This window comes from Anolis sagrei, chromosome 2 (assembly GCF_037176765.1).
Source record: "Anolis sagrei isolate rAnoSag1 chromosome 2, rAnoSag1.mat, whole genome shotgun sequence".
Classification (NCBI taxonomy): Eukaryota; Metazoa; Chordata; class Lepidosauria; order Squamata; family Dactyloidae; genus Anolis; species Anolis sagrei.
The window spans coordinates 213,675,583-213,700,630 of record NC_090022.1 but is presented as its reverse complement, the minus strand read 5'-3'; the positions used below and the strand labels follow the sequence as shown (position 1 = coordinate 213,700,630).

General features: G+C 40.6%; 1 protein-coding gene across 3 annotated transcripts in view; it reads left to right on the top strand.

The window, feature by feature from the left end:
• Nucleotides 1–25,048, top strand: part of CCDC171 (coiled-coil domain containing 171) — a 217,845-nt gene that overhangs the window by 43,722 nt on the left and 149,075 nt on the right. For all 3 annotated transcript variants that reach the window (XM_067464374.1, XM_060762416.2, XM_060762417.2), the window contains 2 exons: nucleotides 12,003–12,105; nucleotides 22,353–22,459. In XM_067464374.1, coding sequence (XP_067320475.1) covers nucleotides 12,003–12,105; nucleotides 22,353–22,459 — 210 coding nt within the window. The remainder of the gene's footprint in view (nucleotides 1–12,002; nucleotides 12,106–22,352; nucleotides 22,460–25,048) is intronic.

Sequence of the window (25,048 nt, the reverse complement as noted above, 5' to 3'; positions counted from 1 at the left end):
TATATTAGAAACCAACACTTTCTCATTACTTTATTTTCCAGATCACTAAACTGGGCTACAGCAATGCGTGGCAGGGGACTGCTAGTATATTACTATATTGTACTACACTATACTGTTATATTATTAGTAATATTACATGTAGTATGAAATATATAATTATTATATTGTATTATTATTAGTATTATATTGTATTACATTATAATATTATCAATATTATATGTGTATACAATATATTATATTGTTAGCACACCACAATATTAGTATTATATATTACCATATTGTACTACACCACTATACTGTAATATTATACAGTATAGTGGTGTAGTACAATATAGTAATATATAATATTATAATATGCTCAAATTTGTTCACAGGCATATGTGGTAAGCCTTGCAGCAAGCTGACAGTTTCAAAATGGATCTCTTTATCTGTTCACCTCTATTATATGAACTTTTGAATATTTAAAGTTACTGTGGTTGAAATTCCAGAAATCTCTCTGTGGTGCCACCGTGTGGTTCCTGATTCTTACAACATTATCTGCAAACCCCTGTCAATCAGTTTCTACTAAGGAAGAGACGAGGATTTCTATTTTCACCACTCAATTTTTGCTAAATCCCATCTACTGTCTTTTTGACTGTATTGGAAATTCATTTAAATAATTACTTGCCAATTTTAAAAAATCCCTCTGTATTTAAAAATGCTCTTGTGTGCTTGGAAGTATTACCATTTATTTTCATAGAGTGTTTAATGCTCCAGGAGTCTTAAACTGCTCATAAATAAATTCAGTAAAACTAAGCTAAGCACATTTGAAGGTGCGGTGTATAAAGTTCATGATCCTGGTTTTGCAGAATTGACTTGCTGTGTGTTCAAGTAACCTTTCCTTCCCAATGCTTGGGGAAATTAGGGTTGGAGACCATGCTATCTAAGGGATTCTGGGAGCTGTTGTCCAAAACATTATATTTCCAAATTCTAACCATTTTATTAGGACTGTGACAATGAAGAGGAAGTTATAATGGTAGCATGTGCAACTTCAAGATAGAGCCTGCTCGTTGAGTTCAGCACAGGACAGTTCTGGTGCTTTCAAAATCTAAGACTTTTTACTTCTTCTTTTTTTTTGCCATTTTCCAGAAGCATTATCTTCTGACGTTTCACCCACATCTATGGCAGGCATCTTCAGAGATTGTGAGGTCTGTTGGAAACTAGGGCAAGTGAGGTTTATATATCCGTGGAATGTCCAGGGTGGGAGAAAGAATTGAATGTTACAATTGCCCACCTTGATTAGCATTGAATGGCCCTGCAGCTTCAAATCCTGACTGCTTCCTGCCTGGGGTAATCCTTTGTTGCAAGATTAAAGAGACTCCATCTACATTTGTGGTTCTCAAGCTGTGGGTCCCCAGGTGTTTTGGCCTACAAGTCCCAGAAATCCCAGCCAGTTTACCAGTTGTTAGGATTTCTGTGAGTTGAAGACCAAAACATCTGGGGACCCACAGCTTGAGAACCACTGATCTACACATTGTGTGAATATATTCACATGCACAAACATGCATATACTCATTCTGGCCAGGTACAGCTGTACGTTTGATTTATGTTTTGGATTTCAGAGGATTTTTGCATTTGGATACAAATCAGAAAGGATCATAAGTACAGAAATTCTCATAGACCTCCAAAACTGGTTACTTATAGCCTTAAGACGTGTATTTTTTAACCGTCTGGACATTTCTTGGCACTGATGGGTTGCCCACTGCAGCCTTAGGTAGCAGTTTGGAGTGCTGAAGGTCACCACTGCTGTTGTTACAAAGGATAACCTTTCGTAAAAAGTGTCACTATCATCTTTCTGCTGCATTAGAATGGGACAGAATGTTTTAAAAATGCATAACAATCAAGGATTCCAATTGGGAAAGTAAATTACTTTTTAAGTGGGTGGCATGCAAGATGTTTAACGAGCTACTGACTTTGAAAGTCACTTTGCAACAGAATGAGGGTCACCTAGGGAAACTTTATAGTACAATAAGGATCACATGCAGTGCTGTTATTGAAATGACTTCCCTTGTTGGATTGCATTTTCATATGGAGAGCCTCTGAAGGCTAGAAAGAAGCGGATGCTTTGGGACTCATGTTGCTTCCTTTCTGTGCATTTCAGCAATTCAGTTATTACAGCTGATATGTATGCGTGTATGTGTCCTCAAGTCACCTGTTGACTTAAGATAACTCCAGGGAGTTCATAGGGGCTTCTTAGGCAAAGAATACTCACAATGGTTTTGCCAGTTCCTTCCTCTGAAATGTAGCCTGCTGACTTGCTTTTTATTTGCTGTTTTCCATCCCAGTATTATCCAGGCTGATCCTGCTTAGCTTCCAAGAGCAGATAAGATTTGGCATAAATGGCCTTTAAAATTATTTATTCATTTAATTTTCGCACTAATACCCTGGTGGAAGGACATTAGTGGGATTTCTCTTTACAGCATGGGTTTTGGAAGTTGAAACATCAAAACTACAGAACGCCACCCAATTATGAATCATGGTGGTTTATATTTAGCAAAGAGGGAATGGGGGAAGCTGAGTGGATCTGTGTATTGTATACCAATTTTAAAAACCACATGAAGCATCGATCTCAGTTTGTTGACACACATATAGGATATATCAAGAGCTGTACCGATACAGTGCTGTATTATGTAATCTATTATTAATGCATGATGTAATCTATCACAACGAAGGGTGAAGGTCTAGTGTAAATTGGATATAGAAATGAAAGGGATGCTTTAGACCAGTGGTTCGCAACCTTTCTTTGACCAGGATCCATTTGACCAGGGACCATTTTGACCAGGGACCACTTTGACGATGGACTATTCTCCAACATTAGTACCAAAAGGGTTACGAAACAGTTTTTGGTCACTACCTCTGAGGATGCTTACAACAACCCAGTTTTGGTTTGGTTATTTGGGGTGCTGAGATTCAGCAAATTCAAAAGGTGTGTTTTCAAAATTCTGTTCGAAATGACTATGTTTTGTGCTCAGTGCAACTTAATATGCAATAGTTTATTGTGTCCAATCTTGTGACAAACCGTCTATTACTACACAGTTGTGCATGGCCCAAAGCTGCATTCAGGTGGTTCATGTTGAGAACTCGGTTTTTTGTTTGGTTACTGGTTTATGAAAGTAGTTAGGTACAAGCCATGAGCTGCTTTACAATCAGAATTTCAAACAAATGCATCAGTTTGGCATCAATCTATGTTAGTCCCCCTGTAAAGACTTTCTGAATCTCAATTTGGAAACACCCATATTTAGCAGAGTGTTTTGTGTGTGTTTTATTTTCACCAAAATCTTGCTAGTTTAAATGGAAAAAGAATCAATTGTTCTGTTGGCATACATTGTTCTATTGTAGTGGTTCCCAACCTTTTTTTTTTTTGGACCAGGGACCATTTGATCAAGGACCACTCTCCAGCATTAGTACCAAAAGGGTTACATATCAGTTTTTGGCCAACTTTAGATTTGGTTTGGTTATTTGGGGTGCTGATTCAGAAAATTGCATTTGATAGACCACATAGATTTTAGTTTCTGATATAGAGCATATGCCATCTAGTAGCCACCATCTGCTTGCCTACAGAAAACCGTATTTAATTTGCCTCAGCACTATAAGAGGGTTTTGTAAGACAAACAGTGTAGTAATGGTGTAGCAACAGTGTCGTATGAGGGTTTTGCAAAACCAGTTGCTCTCATTGCAACGGTGAAGTAACAGTGAGGCTGCGGACCATATTTTAGTTCTTGCGGACCACTTGTGGTCCATAGACCACAGGTTGGGAACCACTGCTTTAGACCAATACTCTTATTACTTTTTTAATATCAAGATCTGCACAAATGTATATAATAAGAAGGCTTCTTCCACTGTTATACAGTTTGTTTAATGATATAGTATGGACTACAATGCTGAAAGCTGGGGTTTAAATTTCCACTCAGCCAAAGAACTCATTGGTGACCTTGAGTAAGTCACAGTTTCTCAGCCTCAGATAAAGGCAATCCCCTTTTCAAGAAATCCTGCCAAGAAATCCCCTGATAAGGTTATCAAAAATGGGAAATGACTTGAAGTCACACAAAAGCTTGCATGAAAGAAAAGTTCATTGAACACAGTAGTTTGAACACAGTAGTTGACTGGAGATTTGAACCTTGTATTTCCATTTTTATCCAATTCTTCAAAAACTCAGGGTGGCTTGAATGGTTTCTCCCTCTCCTATTTTATCTTCAGAATTGCATTGTGGGATAAGGTGGTCTGAGGAAGTTCAATTGGCCACGCCATTTAGTGAACACCATAGTTGACTGGAGATTTGAACCTCAATTCCCGTGTTACAAATGTGGTATACTAATCAGTTAACCATGTTGGCTCTGTTCTAGTCTGATTTACTACAGGATAAACCTGTGTAGGATCATTTCAGAGGCACACCTCCTTATCTCTACAAAGGAGGAATTCCTGAAAATTCCAGCCATGCTTTTGCTGATGACTATCTTGGGTTATTCACAGGTCACTCGCTGGGCCATTTGCTCATTCACCCATCAGAGACAACATGCTTGTTCTTGTTTACATGATTGCTGATTCCCCAGATATTTCTAGAGGTGATTAACTCCATTTCAACCTCTGGCAAAACCCTCAGACATATAACAATTCACGCTCTGAAGTGAGCTCAAGGGTTCTTTTTGGAAAATCAAATTGTATTGCATACTTTGTGCCAATGAATTCAGCTGCACAATTTTTAACAACTTTTGTGATGCAGGAATGAGGGATTTGTCCAAGGAAATGTCAGGAATGCTTACCTTTCATACAAAAGATGAGCTTCTGAGAAACAGGCTGATGGGAATGAGGGATATTAAAAAATGCAGCAAAATGTTGAGGTGTCCTTTTGAAAAAATGGTTAACCTCATCACATTTTTTTTAGGCCTGGGGTGGGGTGGGGGGTTTGCACCAAAATACTGATGTGGTTTCTGTCCCACCTTTCCTTTTATTCATTTTTGTTCATTCAAAAAAGTGCAGAAACCATTAAAGCTTTGGGTTGTTGTAGATTTTTTCGGCTATATGGCCATGTTCTAGAGGCACTCTCTCCTGATGTTTCGCCTGCATCTATGGCAAGCATCCTCAGAGGTAGTGAGGTCTGTTGGAACTAGGGAAATTGGGTTTATATATCTGTGGAATGACCGGGGCGGGACAAAGAACTCTTGTCTGTTGGAGCGAGGTGTGAATGTTTCCATTGACCAACTTGATTAGCATTTGATGGCCTGGCAGTTTTTTGCTGTGGCTTGTTAGTGCCTTGGGCAATCTTTTGTTGAGAGGTGATTAGCTGTCCCTGATCTCTGTTGTTTTGCTGTTGTAATTTTAGAGGTTTTTTTTAATAGTGGTAGCCAGATTTTGTTCATTTTCATGGTTTCCTCCTTTCTGTTGAAATTGTCCACATGCTTATGGATTTCAGTGGCCTCTCTGTGTAGTTTGACATGATGGTTGTTGGTGTGGTCCAGCATTTCTGTGTTCTCAAATAATATGCTGTGTCCAGGTTGGTTCATCAGGTGCTCTGCTATCAAAGCTTTTCGTATCAGAGAGAGACCTTTTGGTATGTATTGCTCTTGTGTGAATGAAATAAAAAAAATTACAACCCGAATGGACACAGGATTGAAAAACAACCCCAGTGCATTTTAAACATCTTTTCTGTCTTAGAGTGAGGATGTTTCCAGACTGTTTTCTTAAGTTTCTATACAAGCCAACCCTACAGGCATTCTTATGTTTAGTTTGGCTGCAGAACTGACTTGGTGGCTAGGCAGATATAACTCAGCATTTCTAGACTTTCTATTCTTTGCATACTGCAGTTCATTTTAGAGCAGTAATTCCCAGCCTTTGGTCTTCCCAGTATTTGGAACTTTAACTCCCAGAAGCCTAGTTAGCTTGGCCAATGGTCAGGAATTCTGGAAGCAGAAGTCTGCAACACTAGAAGGCCGAAGGTCGGGAAGCATAGAAGACAGACAGATCAACAAAGTGCAGTGGAACTTTGACTTACGAGCATCCCTACATACGAGCTTTTTGACTTACGAACTGCTCAGGAAGAGAGGGGCCTTGTTGCAGACGGTAGTGGGGAGGTCGAGAGAGAGCCCCTGAAGGGCGGATAGTGGTGAGGAGGCTGAGAGGGAGCCACACAGGGAAGGAAGAAGAAAGGACTTGCATTTGTTTTCGTTCAACCTGTGTCAAATGATCAGGGTACTCTGGATGTTGGGAATAACAATGATGTTTCTGAGGGTCATGTATCTAATGATATTTCTAATGATGAGATTGCTCTAGATGCAGAGAACGACAATGGGATTCCTGTTCAAAGTGTATTTTCTGATGAGAATGTTCCTGAAGGGTTTGGGGATGGTGGTATGGTCCCTGGAAGAGGGCCTGAATTGCTACCAGATAATTACCAGGATTTTGAGCCTGAGAAAAGCTCAGCACCTGGGCCAGCTGCAGAAATTTATGAGCCAGTAGATAGAAGGCATATTTTCAGTCAGCAAAGGCAAACAAACCAATCTGTCCGGCGCTCTGCCAGACTGAGAGAGAGATAGATAACAGAGTCAAGGCCGTTTGGGACATAGAGTAGATTAAGGGATAAAAGTGCCAAGTACAGACTCTATAGTCAGATGAAGCAATGTTGGAATTGAGTTAAGACACTTTCTGGTCCTTGGAAGCTTTGCCTTGGATAGATTCATGTATTAAGTGCTATCATGAGTCAAGTTTTGGAGTTTTTCCTTGGAAGTTTCTGTATTTGCTTTTCATGAACTCTGATGGACTTATTTCGTGGACTATTTGTTTCTGCTTATTTTTCTACCTAATTGGATTTACCTATTTTTATGGAGTGTTTTTTACTGCTACTGCTTTTTAATTATCTTCAATAAACTGCTTGCATTTTTACTCAGCTGTGTGGTGTTTAAAGTCAGAGGGCTCTCCTGGCGTGGAGTGCAACCGCGCTGGGTGAAGCCCCTGAAACCTGTGGGGCAAATGGGTTTAATTTGTTTTATTACCAAGCTCTGGAAGAGCGTAATAGATTAATGGGGAAATTTGCTTTGACATATGAGCAAACTGAGTTACAAGCTTGGTCACAGAACAAATGAAACTCGTATGTCAAGATATCACTGTATATTTTAAGCAAAAATCAGTAAGTAGCAATGTGATTCTCTTGTGTTCAAGCTGTAAAGGTGCTTGCTCATACAACGATTTCCCATTAATACAGCCAATATAAGATGTGAAAATGCCCTCCAACAAGAATGGAAGAAGGAGACTATAACTAGACATTCTATATTATTCAGATTATATTTATCTGAGTAGGAATAATTTTGTTTAATAAACCAGACATATTTGAATGTTGTGGCAAGATGTTTCCGTTTCTGTTTCCCCCACCCCTAATTCCACAGAATAAATGATCAGAACCTTGTCGGTATACTACGGTATACTAGTGGCTGCATTTTAAGCTTTGCACCTGTAGTTGTAGAAGGCAGACAAAATCTGCTGGCTACAAACGATCTTGTGTGCCCGACTTCCTTGATGGTTGAAGCACTCGTGGCCTTTTAATCCCTGCTGCCTTTTCCTATGCTGACATACTGACTTCAGCAGGATTCTGGTCACGGTCTTATTCAAAGCAGCTGAATATAGTGGAAGCTGAAACATCAGGAGGGTAGATTTTGATTGAACCTTAGAAGGAACTTGTTAATAGTAAAAGAGGTGGTGAGTTCTCTTTCTCTGGACAGCTACTTGTTCTGATACTTCAGCTGGATTTTCTGCACTTGATGGTCTTGTAGAATCCCTTCTAATTCTATAATTCTACACTTCTGTCTAAACACAATGTTCAAATATTTCTTTTTTGGAGGCAGTGGTAGTGATTAGTCATCATTCTAATAAATATTTATCTTTTATGCGAGTATCTGCATCCGTTTGAGATTCAGGTCTGATGAAAACTGCATGTATGTTTATATTTGTATGTATGCATATTTAAATGCATACACACTAGACATGTAATGCTTGAAATTGCACATATCACTGAACACAGAAGGGATGGGACCTGCATGTAACCCATGTACTCAACCACTGGGCCATAGTTCTTCTCTGACCTAAGACAATATATATCTGCCCTCTTTTTAAAGCCAACAGGGAAGGTGAAGCTTGACATGTGGGCAATGCCATTTCCTAGAGCACTGCTTCTTCAATTATGGGTCCTGACTTCAATCAATCAGTCAATCAATCAATGTTGGGGTCTCAAAAATGGGCAGCAGTAAAGGGTTTCTGAAGCTCACCTAGTGGTTGTTGTAGACATCTATATGAATCTGTTGTACAGGGTTTACAGCAATGGTTCCCAACCTGTGGGCCATGGCCCACTAGTAGGCCATGAGACCTAACATAAGGTCCGCAGCTGGGGGTGCATGCCGTTGTTGGAGGAGAGCGAAAGAGAGAAAGAAAGGGAGAGAAGGAAGGAAGGAGGCCAGCACCGTTGCCCAACCAATTTTTTTCTTGGTGTCTTTGTTTTTAGGTCTGTTCCTGGGTCATTTGGGGTGCTGATTCAGAAAATTGCATTTGCAAGCAGGTGGTGACTACTGGGTGGCATATGTTCTGGATCGGAAACTAGAGCATGTGGTCTATCCAATGGAATTTTCTGAATCAGCACCCCAAATAACCAAACTAAAGTTGATCAAAAACTGATTCATAACCCTTTTGGTACTAATGTTGGAAAGTGGGCCCTGGTCAGAGTGGTCCCTGGTCAAAAAAATTTGGGAACCACTGGTTTACAATGTATTCAGCAGAAGATGCTTCAGCTGTACTTCATCAAAAGGAAAGTCAGCCTGTTTAGACAGTAAAAATGTATTGGGCAGAAGGTTTGAATGGAAAAAGTTTTTTAAAATCTGACCTAGTGCTCATCTACTTTTAAAAAAGCCACCCTTCCTAAGCAAAACAATACAAGGACAATGATTTAACAGGGAGAGAGGGAAACCCAAGAAACAGGAGCAATTTGTAGGAAATTATGGTAGATGGACCATGCTGTATGTAAGTGGGTAATGTTTTGGAACTTGACTGGAAATGGAAAATCAAAAGGGGTAGATTTAACTTAGAAATGGCCAAAAGTAAAGACCTGTAAGGACATAAATATACTGACTTGTTTTGAACTGGAAGTAAAACATCTAAAAGAGAGATAAAACTACTCCACTTGGACTCTGGAGCAGTGTGAATGCATCTTTTGCATGGAAAGAGATTTTACTGCAGTTTTGAGTGTCTACTACAAATGCATGGAAATATTTATCTTATTGGTGTGACATTGTTTTACATCCTTTTCCAAGCCTGACAAAGTAGTATTGATATAATTGCGTGCAGCTCATCCCTCTTGTCTATTTATATCCTGTAAGAACAACAGGCATCTTAATAATTCTTTTTGGAATATTGATGTTTTAGAAATGAAAACCCTGGCAGGAGAATTCCATTGGCAATGGAAATTCTTTGTGAAGGATAGTACTAACCATCACACAGGGAAGCCCATGTAAATGCTACTGGGGATCAAACACTGAAATGTATATGAATAATATATTAGTGGATATACAGAACATATAATTAAAATTAAAATAGGAGAGCATATTGAAAAAATATTTAAGCAGAATGGTGGGGAACACAGCAGAGATTCACATATGTTGCTTGTTTCCTGGGCACTCTTGATACACTGCCAGCTCATAATAGAGCTCCATTTTGGAGGAAGAAAGATATTCCAAAAGTAGGGGGAAAAACATTTTCTTCATCTTCTTGGCAGACTTCATAAGCACAAGAGGAACCTGGCACACAAAAGTTTAGAACACAATCAGAACCCGACCCATTTAGTGCTAAAAAAACCCCCCTCGTCATACGTTTCAACATTTCACAGATGAAATATGGTCAAGATGGCAAAGGTATGATCTAAATGGCAGAATTTATTAAATAAGAAGAACATAGAAGCTAGGAAAGGCTGCAGCTGTTTTCTTTGCCTAAGTCTGCAGGGAAGGGCAAGATCCAGTGTTTTCTTTTTCTTTCTTCCATTGAGTTAACAGAGCACAAGCCACTATTTTCACCTCACTTTGTATCACTTGAATAAACTAAGGACAAAGAAACGAAGTGGGATGAAGAGAGAGAAACCAGGGCATTTTAAGAGCAGTTGAAAAAATAGGGTGGCAGATCATTAATTGAGATGGTTGCTCCCAAATTGAGACAGATGGAGGAGATGGAGGGCTGGGCTTTAGCACAGCTGGTTAATCACCAGGAGGAATTGTTGTTGTTCAATCGTTCAGTCATTTCTGACTCTTTGTGACCTCATGGACCAGCCCACGCCAGAGCTCCCTGTCAGCTGTCACCTCCCCCAGCTCCTTTAGAGTCAAGCCAGTCACTTCAAGGATGCCATATATCCATCTTGCCCTTGGTTGGCCCCTCTTCCTTTTTCCTTCCATTTCCCCCAGCATCATTGTCTTCTGTAAGCTTTCCTGTCTCCTCATGTTGTGGCCAAACTACTTCAACTTTGTCTCTAATATTCTTCCCTCCAATGAGCAGACGATCAGGAGGAATACATCTTACCAATCGGAAGTTTGGCAGTTTGAAGGCCAGGTCAGGGTTAGAACCCGACCTTCAGCCCAGCTTACTGCCTACCTTAGCAGTTCGAAAACAGCTGTGTGCTGTGAGTAGAGAAATTAGGCACAGCTTAAGCAGGGAGGTATTTTACGGCACCATAAAGAAATACCAGAATATTGCTGGCTATCAAAGGAAGGAGGAAATCTGTGATTAAGGCTCTTTGTCATAGAGGATGGTGCGACAGCACCCTCCTGTGGCCAGAATCGAGCAGAACCTTGAGGACGTCGAAGCCAGCACAATACCTCTATCTATTGTCTGCCCTGTCTGTATAATGGCATTGAATGTTTGTCATGTATGTGTTCTGTGATCCACCCTGAGTCTTCTTCGGGGGAGAAGGGCAGAATATAAATACTGTAAATAAATAAATAAGCAATGGGAGGTCCAGGGGTTCCCTTCCCCACTTCTTTATTCTTTTTCTACATTGCAGTTTGCGTAGGGTGGTAAAAGATTAGTCTACGGATCTGGGATTCTGAGTTTAACAAGCTGCATGTCTTGAAGCTGCTCTAAGTTGGTACTGAATTAGGCATAAGTACTGGAAGAGCTTCCATTCAAACTGGAGCAGCTGTTGGACATTTGAATCCAAAGTGAATTTATCAGATGGTTTGAGATATATGTGTAAATTTAATTTGGCTTCTCTCTGTATGTTGTCATGACAGTGGCAAGGGATTGGGAACATGTGTGCATTTGCTTTACTTTGCTTTTCTCTGAGGCTGAGAGATTGTAATTTGGTTACCAAGGGGATTTCTGTGGCTGAGCAGAGATTTGAATCCTGTTCAGTGGGATCTTATTCCAGTGCTCTAATCATTATACCACTGTGTCCTCCCTTTTTCCGACTGCACCCCAATTCAAATGGCTTTTGCCCTTGACAGTGCATTAGACAAGAAAGAAAGTGCAACTCAGGAGCACTAACCTTGGTAAAAGCAATTTGATATGTAAGACTAAGGAGAACCGTTTTTCCAATATGCTTTGAGTGTTGCAAAGAAATCCTTCAAGAATGAGCTTTATGGGAGAGAAACCTTTCTCTTACAAATGGTTTCCACATAAGACGTATAGCTTGTTTATAAATGGGTTATTTGGGCACTACTTCCTTTTGTGTGTGAGTGTGTGGGAGTTAACCCCAGTAACCTGAAACACACAACAGTGACATTTGGTTTATGGCCTGCTTCCTTTTCTTCTAGAAACCGCAGCAAATGTTCCAGGCAATCGAGCCAGTTTCGTTAGGGAGCTCCATTTCACTTTCTTGTGTCTGTTTTCTGTCTTTTGATTTTTATGCTGCTCAGTTGTTCTTTGATTGTGAGATGCCCTTCCTTTTTACTTAATGCCTTTAATGTCTGTATTTTTTACCTTCTTCCCCACCCCTTCTCACAAAGGCCAAGAAACACCAGGTCTTCCTAACAGAGACGTGTGAAAACAACATGAAAGAGCTGGAGTTAGTCTTGGACAGCTTTACTGTGTCAGGCCAGCGGACAGCAGGTTAGTTGAAGGTATGAAATGACAGATGCATCTGTCAATGTTCCAAAGTCACTCCATTGTGGGAATTCTGCAGATGCCTCTTGCATTCCCTCTTCTCAACATGCTTTGATTTGATGACATGATAAGAGCGGTTCTCACAGCAGTCGAGTGGCCTCGCTAGCTGAGACAGGGTGACCGGATGCGGACCTGCTGTTGTCAGCCCCAACTTTTGATTTACAAGTGTTGGGCTGTATGCGATCGGTCAAGAAAGGGCTCTCTGGCTGTGTTCTCAATCCAACTGAGAAAGAAGTCCTTACAGTATGCCTACAAGGGGAACAGATGTTTTGGACTGAAGTGAGCCAAATTCGGAGGCAACCTTCAGCTACGTAAAGGTCATCTATTCAACAAAGGTTATGTAGGACACCAAGTATAACACATCACTCTTTGCAGTGTTACTTTGAAGTCAGCCGAGGGGGTAATCATTACATCCATGGCAACATAAATTCCACCACAAGTGGTATGCAGAAGTGACCTCTCCCTCTTCGTTGTCTGTCATGTAGTGTACATAAGCCAATGTAAGGAAGTGCAGGAAGGGCAAAGTATCTAATCCTTCAAAACAAAACAAAACACTTTATATTTTGGGTGATCCCTTTCTTCTGAATTCTCTTGAGATTTGTTTTTGGGATCTTGTAATTAAATTATTTTGCACTGCACAGCACCCTCTCTTGTTGATTTCTGCTGCATATAGAAAAAAGGGATTTCAAGAGAGAAAGCCAAAGGGCTATTAAGTACGAAATAACCAAGCTCTCCAAAGAGGTACAGAATGTATGCAATTGTCTGTTTTTCACAAAAGTAAAGAAGACAATGCACACTAGTTATTATTGTATTAGAAAACTGTATCAAACTGCCCACCTCCTCAAATAGTAATAATATAGAAATGTCGATCCACCGTTCAGCAGTGGAACTCTCTGCCCCGGACTGTGGTGGAGGCTCCTTCTTTGGAAGTTTTTAAACAGATGGATGGCCATCTGTTGGTGGTCCTTTGAGTGCAATTTTCCTGCTTCTTGGCAGGGGGTTGGACTGGATGGCCCATGAGGTCTCTTCCAACTCTATGATTGGAAGAGACCTCATTGGCCACATAATGAGAAGACAGGAAAGCTTGGAGAAGACAATGATGTTGGGGAAAATGGAAGAAAAAAGGAAGAGGGGCCGACCAAGGGCGAGATGGATGGATGGTATCCTTGAAGTGACTGGCTTGGCCTTGAAGGAGCTGGGGGTGGCCACAGCGGACAGGGAGCTCTGGTGTGGGTTGGTGCATGAGGTCACAAAGAGTCGGAAGCGAATGAATGAATAAACAGCAACAAAGACATGTTTGTGACTCAGGTATTGCCTGTACTTTACAATTAAGTTCACAATGTATAGTAAAGCAGAGAATTTCTCGGTAAGAAAAACGCCAATACTGTTTTTACAAAGAGTTTGGAAGCGGGAGCTTCTCCACAAAAAAACTAGGGATTTGCTTACTGTTCCTTATGTAGTTCGGCTGTTGTTTGGCTTTCCAATCTAAATGAGTATCAGTGGAATTGCCATTAACAGTTTAGTGTTTATGAAACAATGGAATAGAGGATTAGAATTCAGCCTGCGTTGAGCAGTGAAAGGGAGGAGAATAAGGTGGAGACAGAAGGACAAAGTGTTTTGTGGCCTCAGGAACTTTATCTTTTGAAACTCCCCTCCTCTTTGGCATGAACATGGAGTAAAGGTTTTGAACTGAGCATTCTGGAACAACTTTGTTAGGAGAGAGGTTTTGGCAAGGAAAGCTGGCCGTCTGGAGAAGAGAACCAAAACAATACAAATAAAATCTGAGAATAATTATTGATAGGAAACGTTTTCCTTTTTTGTGGGCGTATCATTTTTTGTTTCAGAGTTGGAATTTGGTTGTCTGTTTGTGGCCATGGGGAAAGAGGTGATTTGTAAAAGATACCTTATCAAAGTGCTCTGAGATTAGTCTCTTGTTTCCTATCATCCTTCTCCCCCCTTCGTTCACTTGGAACCAACTTTTGTGTCAACAAGGGAAGCAAATTTTAGGATGTCTTGAGGCGGAATGAAATTAGATTTAGTAGGTTAAATTGACATTCTGCTCTGGTGGCTTAGGTTCGTCATCCCAAAAGTGTGGTATGTTTTAATATGGAAAAGCAAAAAACGAAGATGTGGTTTGGCTACATATAATTAAAAGATGATAGCCAACTCTTTCTTGTGGGGGGAGGAAGCATGTTATTCTCAATTGGCAATCTCTATGGAAGTGATCCAGGAGTACAGGTCACTCACTCAGAGCTGGGGAACTTACTTTTCTGTACTACAACTTCCAGAGTACTACTGCCAACCTCACCATGGATATTCTGGCGGTTGTAGTGCAAAAAACACTTTAAAACAATACAACAATTAAAATGAAGAACAACTTTAACAAATATAAACGTATTAGTATTTCAGTGGGAAGTGTGGGCCTGCTTTTGGCTGATGAGATAGGATTGTTGTTGTTGTTGTTGTTGTTGTGTGCTTTCAAGTTGTTTCAGACATAGGTTGACCCTGAGCGAGGGCCAGGTAAATGACCTTGGAGGGCCGTATCCTGCCCCCAGGCCATAGTTTGAGGACCCCTGAACTGGAACATTGTCATTTAGTTGAACTCTGTATTTCAATAGTGCTTGAGATTGTGCCTCAAACACACAGCCATGTGTGTTTGACCTTTGGAACCCACCTTAAAAGCCAGTCATCTGGAATGATAGAGGTCTGTTCTAGCGGATCATATGACCAGCCCCTTTCTTCCAAACCTTTCCCCAGCCCTGGTGCCAGTTTTGCAATGTTTAGCTTACTGGTAGAGGAGACTTCATCTCTAAATTGCCAATTATCTTTTAAATATGGGTTTCAGAGTCATTTTAGTTGTGGCAATAGTGTCATGATTGCAGAAGAGAATGCAAAGCAGTTACAATGTCCTATACCTAACTTATGACATCATAATTCACTAACAGTATGCTTTCATGTATTTCTTATACCTAATTTTGCTTGGAGCTGCCACTCCTAAAAATTTCATCAAAGAGAAGCATCATACCCTAGATACTTTCCAGCTTTTTAAAAAAAATCTATTTATTGCATTTATATCCTGCCTTTCCATCTGGAAGCTGAAACTACTTACAGGAAGCTCCCAGAAAGCCTCTTAACCCAGCTAAGGCCCAAGTACCTTCAAAAGTGTAATGGCATTAAATACCTTCAGTTAATCTTCTCCAGCCAGTTTTTATTCGTTTCATCTCCATTGGTTGTTATGCTCATGGTCTTTGGTGACATTATTCGTTCCCCAGATAAAATCTTTGTGCCAATAACTGGCTTCATTGGCTTGTTATTGTCCTGTTCACTGTATATATTCAAGATTTTCTCACATGTTTAAAGCATGCCCCACTTGTACTGTGCACATAGAAACACAAGAGGTTTCCTTATACAGAATCAGCTAACTAAGGGCCCTTCCACACAGCCATATAACCCACAATACTATGGCAGAAAATCCCACAATATCTGCTTTGAACTCCCGCTACGTGAGCTCCCGCTATATTAGCCCCAGCTTCTACCAACCTAGGTAGGTAGTCCCCTGACATTAAGTCCAGTCATGTCTGACTCTGGGGTGTGGTGCTCATCTCCATTTCTAAGCCGAAGAGCCAGCGTTGTCCGTAGACACCTCCAAGGTCATGTGGCCGGCATGACTGCATGGAGCGCCGTTACCTTCCCGCCGGAGCGGTACCTATTGATCTACTCACATTTGCATGTTTTCGAACTGCTAGGTTGGCAGAAGCTAGGGCTGACAGTGGAAGCTCACGCCGCTCCCTGGAATCGAACCTGTGACCTTTCGATCAACAAGCTCAGCAGCTCAGTGCTTTAACCCACTGCGCCACCGGGGGCTCCAACCTAGCAGTTCGAAAATGTGCAAATATGAACAGATTAATCTTTTTTTTATTCTGTGTGTTTTAAATGGTTTCATTTTTAACAACCTATCTATTGTATTTTTACCTCTATGTTGTACTCTGCCTAGAGCTTTGGGGAGAGGTAGATGAGAAACAAATATATTATTATTATTAATATCATCATCATCATCACCATCATTATTATTAGTAGTAGTATCTGGAATACCCTATCTAATGGCTCTTCCATCACTGCTCTTATATTGCTTCTGTGTATTCATTGGTTGGGCTTCCTTGTATGTCTTCAGAAGACGGGGAATGAATCTCAAATTATGAGGTTTGGTGGAGGAAGGCACACCCTCTAAAGTCCCAGTTTAGCTTACAGTTGTTTGCATCTGACTCTTCTGCTTGTTAGCATATTGCAGAGGATGCTCTTCCCATATCGAACAGCAGAAGACATCCCTTTCAATGCAGACTGCCCAACAGCAAAAGCTTCTAGTTATGTCTCATCTGTCCCAGTCAGATTAGGCAATAGCCATGACTTTGGGTTCATACAATCATAATATTGGACTAGTAAAGATCAGCTTCTGATGAGGTCAAGCCAATTAAAGCAGAGGTCAAGCTCCAACAGGGTAGAGGCTAAGTAGAAAACACCCTGGGGAGCCATGTTAAAAACATATGAAAGTAACCAAATCAGAATGCATACAGAGGAGAAAAATTCAAATATTTGTCCAATACAAACCTGCACCGAATCTTAATTAGAGCTGCTACTTGGTCTTGGTTGTTAGTTGTAGAAAAGCCTCTTTATTTACAAGTGTCTAGCTTTTCTTCACTTAGCTGCTAAGGAGAGTGTGTTTCTCTGCTAGGACAACTGGGTTGAAATCCTGAAGGTTGGAACGGACCAGCATTATCTCTTGCAGGTGCAAGCCAAATAAGGTGGTCTTGGGCTGATGTTTTCAGAGTGGTGTGGATATCCAGGGGTATCTGAGAACCCCATTTGATGAGACGTCTGAATGCAAAGCGAAAAGGGACACATTCTGGAAAAGAAAGATCTTGGAATGACATAGATCCAATTTGTACTTTCTGAGTTCTGTAGCCCTGTCTCCAAAAGTGGGGTTGAATCCCCTCTTGGGGTTACAGGAGGAGATGGTAGTCTGTGAGTACTGTTCTGTTCTTCCCACAAATAGAGTTAGGAACTCAGATGTTAGGCAGATTTTTTTGTCATGTCAGGACTGACTTCAGAAACTACAAGTCGCTTTTGGTGTGAGATAATTGGCCATCTGCAAGGATGTTGCCCAGGGGACGCCCTGATGTTTTGATGTTTTACCTCGCATGGAGAGCTGGAGCTGATAGAGGGAGCTCAGTCGCGCTCTTCCCGGATTCAAACCTCCGACCTATCGATCTTCAGTCCTGCCGGCACAAGGGTTTAACCCATTGCACCACCGGGGGCTCCATTAGGCAGATAAAACCATTTTTTTTTTTCTACAACAAAACAACAAAACTTCATTTATATACCGCTCTATCTCCCCGAGGGGACTCAGAGCAGTTTCCAAGTAACATCATCAATACATACAAAGTAAACAACATAAACATAAAATTAACAAGACTATATAAGCATTAAAAAATCACAATAGCACATATATATTTAAAATAATCCTGCCTGTTCAAGGCAATTTAAAAGGCAGATAGAACCACACGTTAAGCCATTTAATAGATACCTCACTCTCAGCCTTTATTTTTGAGTCTATTTTTAATGGCAAAAGAACTAGAAAAATATTTTAGGTCTCCAGGTATTCTTTGGTAAGAGGTCCTTCATTTCAGTAAGATTTGTTATAATCAATGGTTTCATATATTCACGTGATATCGGAGTTGCATATGGACGCAATATTTTGTGAGATATACAGCATCTTGCCTATTTCTTCCATTCAGACGTCCCACAGATGTCTGCGTGTATAGGAGCTAAGAGTGTTTCAAGTTTAGACCAGCGTGGGATTGGATTTTTAAAGATTTAACAATGTGAGCCTTTTTGGTGTAATGATATGACTCTGGAGATCAGGGTTCAAAACTTTGCTCAGCCATAAAACTCACTGAGTGACCCTAACCAAGTCACACATTCTCAGCCACAGAACACTCTGTGATAGGCTCATGTTAGGGTATCTAATATCATTTAAAGGCATACCGCAACAACAATGTTTTGAGTTTAAAACTTTTAGTGTGGGATTGGGTTTTTAGAAAACCAATGAGGCAATTTCTTCTCTAGTGGGAAAAGATGCCAACATTTGCAAGTGATATTTAATTGAGTTATCTTATGGATATTACAGCTTAACCATGTGGATGTGCTTTAAAATAGCCACAAGAATAATCAGCTACCACCATTACTACCAAACTATTCAGTATTTTGATCTCATTCTGAGCTGAGATTATTAGAATGGTAATTGCTATGGTAGTCTGATTTCCTCCTCTTCCTCGGTTGCCTCTCCTCTCAGGCAGACGTATTGCTTTTAATGAAGTGGCCATGGGTTTGAATTATACTGCGATGTACTGTCATAAGTCTTCAGAACAGGATTTGTTTAGTGGCCCGTCCAAACTAGGCCCATGGGACAAGACTTGTATACTCACTATATTTATGAATAGTTGAGTTCCCGGTGGTGCAATGGGTTAAACCCTTGTGAAGACCAATAGGTTGCAAATTCGAATCCGGGGAGAGCACAGATGAGCTCCCTCTGTCAGCTCCAGCTCCCTATGTGGGGACATGAGAGAAGCCTCCCACAAGGATTGTAAAACATCAAAACATCTGGGTGACTCTGGGCAACGTCTTTGCAGACAGCCAATTCTCTCACACCAGAAGCGACTTGCAGTTTCTTAAGTCGCTCCTGACACAGAAATGAAATCACATTGCTGGAGCCCCCGGTGGCGCAATGGGTTAAATCCTTGTGCCGACAGGACTGAGGACCGACAGATCAGAGGTTCGAATCCGGGGGGAGCACAAATGAGCTCCCCATGTGGGGACATGAGAGAAGCTTCCCACAAGAATGGTAAAACATCTCCTGGGCAATGTCCTTGCAGATGGCCAACTCTTTCACACCAGAAATGACTTGCAGTTTCTCAAGACGCTCCTGACACACACAAAAAAGGGGGGGGGGAAAGGGTGGGACAAGATGTGTGTTGTTGTTCATTCGTTCAGTCGTCTCCGACTCTTCGTGACCTCATGGACCAGCCCACGCCAGAGCTCCCTGTCGGCCGTTACCACCCCCAGCTCCCTCAAGGTCAGTCCAGTCCCTTCAAGGATGCCATCCATCCATCTTGCCCTTGGTCGGCCCCTCTTCCTTTTGCCTTCCACTTTCTCCAGCATAATTGTCTTCTCTAGGCTTTCCTGTCTCCTCATGATGTGGCCAAAGTACTTCAACTTTGTCTCTAGTATCTTTCCCTCCAGTGAGCAGTCGGGCTTTATTTCCTGGAGGATGGACTGGTTGGATCTTCTCGCGGTCCAAGGCACTCTCAGCACTTTCCTCCAGCACCACAGCTCAAAAGCATCTATCTTCCTTCGCTCAGCCTTCCCTAAGGTCCAGCTCTCACATCCGTAGGTGACTACAGGGAATACCATGGCTTTGACTAGGCGGATCTTGGTTGCCAGTCTGATGTCTATACTCTTCACTATTTTATCGAGACTGGACATTGCTCTCCTCCCAAGAAGTAAGCGTCTTCTGATTTCCTGGCCACAGTCTGCGTCTGCAGTAATCTTTGCACCTAGAAATATAAAGTCTGTCACGGCCTCCACGGTTTCTCCCTCTATTTTCCAGTTGTCAATCATTCTTGTTGCCATAATCTTGGTTTTTTTGACGTTTAGCTGCAACCCGGCTTTTGCGCTTTCTTCTTTCACCTTGATTAGAAGGCTCCTCAGCTCCTCCTCGCTTTCGGCCATCAGAGTGGTGTCATCTGCATATCTGAGGTTGTTAATGTTTCTTCCAGCAATTTTCACCCCAGCTTTGCATTCATCCAGCCCCGCACATCGCATGATGTGTTCTGCATACATGTTAAAAAGGTTGGGTGAGAGTATGCAGCCTTGCCGTACGCCTTTCCCAATCTTGAACCAGTCTGTTGTTCCGTGGTCAGTTCTTACTGTTGCGACTTGGTCCTTGTACAGATTCCTCAGGAGAGAGACAAGGTGGCTTGGTATGCCCATCCCACTAAGAGCTTGCCACAATTTATTATGATCCACACAGTCAAAGGCTTTAGAATAGTCAATGAAGCAGAAGTAGATGTTTTTCTGAAACTCCCTGCCTTTCTCCATTATCCAGCGGATATTGGCAATCTGGTCTCTCGTTCCTCTGCCTTTTCTAAACCCAGCTTGAACATCTGGCAACTCTCGCTCCATGTATTGCTGGAGTCTTCCTTGCAGGATCTTGAGCATTACCTTACTGGCATGAGAAGTAAGGGCCACTGTACGGAAGTTTGAGCAGTCTTTCGCATTTCCCTTTTTTGGTATGGGGATATAAGTTGATTTTTTCCAGTCTGATGGCCATTCTTGTGTTTTCCATATTTGCTGGCATATGGCATGCATCACCTTGACAGCATCATCTTTTAAGATTTTAAACAGTTCAGCTGGGATCCCGTCGTCTCCTGCTGCCTTGTTGTTAGCAATGCTTCTTAAGGCCCATTCAACCTCACTCCTCAGGATGTCTGGTTCTAATTCATTCACCACACCGTCAAAACTATCCTCGATATTATTATCCTTCCTATACAGATCTTCTGTATAGTCTCGCCACCTTCTCTTGATCTCTTCAGCTTCTGTTAGGTCCCTGTCATCTTTGTTTCTTATCATACCAATTTTTGCCTGAAATTTACCTCCAATGTTTCTAATTTTCTGGAAGAGGTCTCTTGTCCTTCCTATTCTGTTGTCTTCTTCCACTTCCATGCATTGCTTATTTAAAAATAGTTCCTTATCTCTTCTGGCTAACCTCTGGAATTGCGCATTTAACTGGGCATATCTCCCCTTATCCCTGTTTCCTTTTGCTTTCCTCCTTTCTTGGGCTACTTCCAGTGTCTCAGCAGACAACCATTTTGCCTTCTTGGTTTTCTTTTTCTTTGGAACGTACTTTGTTGCCGCCTCCTGAACAATGTCGCGGACTTCTGTCCATAGTTCTTCTGGGACTCTGTTTACTAAATCTAGTCCTTCAAATCTGTTCTTCACTTCCACTGTATATTCGCTAGGAATGTTAGTGAGATCATATCTAACTGGTCTGTGTATTTTCCCTGGTCTCTTTAGTTTTATTCTAAATTGGGCAATAAGAAGTTCGTGATCTGAGCTACAGTCAGCCCCAGGTCTTGTTTTCACCGACTGGATGGATGTCCGCCACCTTTGGCTGCAAAGGATGTAGTCAATCTGATTTCGGTGTTGACCATCTGGTGAGGTCCATGTATAAAGCCGTCTTTTAGGTTGTTGGAAGAGAGTATTCGTTATACACAGCGAGTTTTCCTGGCAAAATTCTATCAGCCTGCGTCCCGCTTCATTTTGTTCTCCCAGACCATGCTTGCCTGTGATCCCAGTTGTCACTTGACTTCCCACCTTGGCATTCCAGTCTCCTGTGATGAAAATAATGTCTCTTTTTGGTGTATTATCCAGTAGGTCCTGCAGATCCTCATAGAACATAGAACAAGATGTGTATACTCACTATATTTATGAATAGTGGGGATCCTAGAATTATAGCTTGGAGGTCTAGGGAAGACAAGACCAGTATGATCAATGCTTCCAGGAGTTCAAATGGCTTGAATTATTCACTTGAGTTTTGTATCTCAGTTTTTGTGTATAGTGCAAGAAAAGAAATAACATTCAGGATTAGGTTTCAACTGCTTTATGTTGCACCCAGGCATAATAGGAAGTCCTGTATTCCTTGGCATAGCTGTGAGAAAGAAGATTTCTTTGCAAACTATATGACTGATCATGAAGCAACAAAAGTATGGATGTAGTACATTTTAAAAACACATGGTTGTTTTGTTTGGAGCATTTCTTTTTTCATTGAAGCATAGACTTCCAGTCATTAGATGCCTTTAAAATATGATCGGAGATGGGCCTCATAATGTGCAGGAAAACAAATCGGAGTTAATATTTTCATGCGGTGAGCTACAGCTAAAGAGAGAGAATTTTCTTCAGCTTCATTTGATATTAAAGAACCGATACACTCGTATGCCTTGGAGAAAACACAGTGGTTGTTCAACATTCTGTATTGTCACTGGAGCCCAACTAATTTAAATATCTCTGTTGCTCTTGGAGAAGTTTGCTGTCTGTGTTCAACTCGGAGGGCTTTGTTTTGATTCTGTATTTTTCTTCAGGCATTCGCAAGGACAAAGATAAACCTCCAAGCTTCACTCTTGTCCTTGAGACTTTGAGGCGTACCTTGACAGATTACCAGAACAAGCTGGAAGATGCATCTAATGAGGTAACACTTGCACTGTTTGGCTCCACACACATAGCCTTCGGCCCCCAATAGTCGAGATTCCTGGCTTGTTACAGAGGTCAAAACTCTGGGAATGTTGTGTTGACAGCTTCACACATAAGAAAAAGAAATAATCTTTTGTCACTGTTCTTCCTCTAAGCTTGCCCTATGGTCATGATTCACTTAAACTTAGGAAATTGTTTAGCCGTGTTCTTTTTTTTACAGTGTACTGTTTATACTGACCAATTATTTTTAGTACCTAACACACGCATACCTGATGTTTTCTATCCATGATTTTTTAACGCTTTATCATAAATGTATAGTATAAAATCATGCTCAGGGCACCTAATATGTGTTTAAATCCAGTATAACTGATGAGTACAAATGCATGTTCAGAATGGGAAAAATATGCTAGCAGAAAAATATATATTCATTTTAGTTAGTTTTTTGTTTTCCTGCTTTATTAATATAATTAAAACAGAAATTAGAGTTTTAAATGTCTCACAGTGTTTAAAAATACCATTTTTGTTTAGTATTCATTGGATAGTTTACTGTGTACATAAACATATGTACCTGGATTGCTGCTCAATTTATTAGCAAGGGATTTACTTTTGAGTAGATACGTAGTTCTGTGATGAATTGGGATGTGAAGTACACTGGACATATACTTCTAAGTTAATTGCTATCTAGTTTTACCAGATCTCTCGTCCTGAGGTTTAACACGTTTGCATTGAACATCTACCATATATACACTCATTTATATGTCAAACTCATATATAAGTCCAGGGCAGATTTTGGGACCAAAATGATGGATTTTGATATGACCTGTGGATAAGGTTGGATCATTCTGTGGCGAGGAGAAAGCACTAATGCCACCTTGGGGATAGCTGTCCTGGCAGCCACTATTTCCCCACTCAGGCATTCAAAGTGGTGCCACGGTGGAGAGAATAGAAGAGTCAGTGCTTCCTTTAGGTTTTCTCAGGATGGATTAAGCTTTTTTCCTTTTACCACATTATACAGAGAAGGGGATGTTCTTTTTTTAAAGTAAGAGTTAAAGTACAGTACTTACCTTGATCTATGAATAAGTCAACCTAGGTGTTTGGTGTGATTTTTTGACCAATATTTCTAGACATATACATCAATATACAGTAGAACCTTGACTTAAAGAGCATCCAACCCAAGAGTGATTTGAGTTAAGAGCTGTTGCTTGACCTGGGTTTGCTTTGACATATGAGCAGGGTTTGAGTTAAGAGCTAACGCAAGAGGGAGCACTAGCACAAGAGTACAGGGCTTGATAAGAGCAGGAAATAGGAGCAGGAAGTGGGATTCAAAGTGTGCTATAAGACAAAATATTAATAGACAAAGGGAGATAATTAAAAAAACAGGACGGTCCATTTGAAAAAGTGATAGGAAAATGTCTGAGAGATGAGAAAAAAGTGGCAGGAGACTTGTACGAACAGATTATAACACTAAAAGAAGAAATAATAGAGGAAATATTTCAAATGTGGAGAAGGGATATGGAAATTGAGAGAGAAGACATCCAAAGGGAAATAAATATAGCAAAAGAAAAACAATGTACTAACGGAAGTAAGAAGGAAAATGCTCCAAAATTGGTACAGGACTCCTGCACAACTTTCACATTTTTTTTACCAGGGGTAAAAAATGTGGAAATAACAAATTGTAAATAGAACAATATAGATAAAATAGAGAATGTTATAATAATTAAGAGTATGTGGAATCCAGTTAGTAATTACTTAGGTAATTCCTGACTGGAGTGGAAAAATTGAGATTAAGACTGATATTGAGATTAAGACTGATATTACAAATGTAATTTCTGTAGTTTATAGTACAAAGAGTTTGACCAAGGGGAAAGGTGGAGGATGAGAAACAATAAAATAAATAAATAAATAAATAAATATTTTAAAAAGAGAGTACAGAGTTTCAAGGGAGCAGCCTCTGTGCCTCATGCTCTTGTCCGCTTTGGGAGTTTGCTGTCTGCTTTGCTTTTGCCCACTTTGAGGAATTTTGGGTTACAAGATTTTGTGTGGTTTTTATTCTTGGTATGTTTGGCCTCATGAAGAGAGAGAGAGCAAGAGAAGGAGGGAGGCTGAAATGAGTACAGTATGAAGACAATGTTGCTTCTGGCTCTTCACTTTGTGCTTCCTTGCCACAACTTTGTGCTTCTACCGTTGTGGTACAACTTTAAAGTTGATATTTCTTTTTTATTGTTCAAAGTGAATATGCAGGGGGACTGGAACATATTAATAGCATTTCAATGGAAAAATTTGCTCTGAGATAAGAATGATTTGAGTTAAGAGCTCAGTCACCGAACGACTTAAACTCTTAACTCAAGGTATCACTGTATAGGATAGCTACTTGCAAGAATTCATGAGTTGCAATTATAATTGGATATAGCAAGGCAAAATCAAACTGGAATAATTTTAAAGAAATTATTTTTTTTAGCCATAATTGAAACATTTGATGGATTGTAATATTAAAAGTGCAGTTAATATTCGGAAGAGTAAACCTCAATTAAACCATTTTGTGCCATCTTTGCTTATTCTAGTGAAAGTATTATCATGCATATTTGTA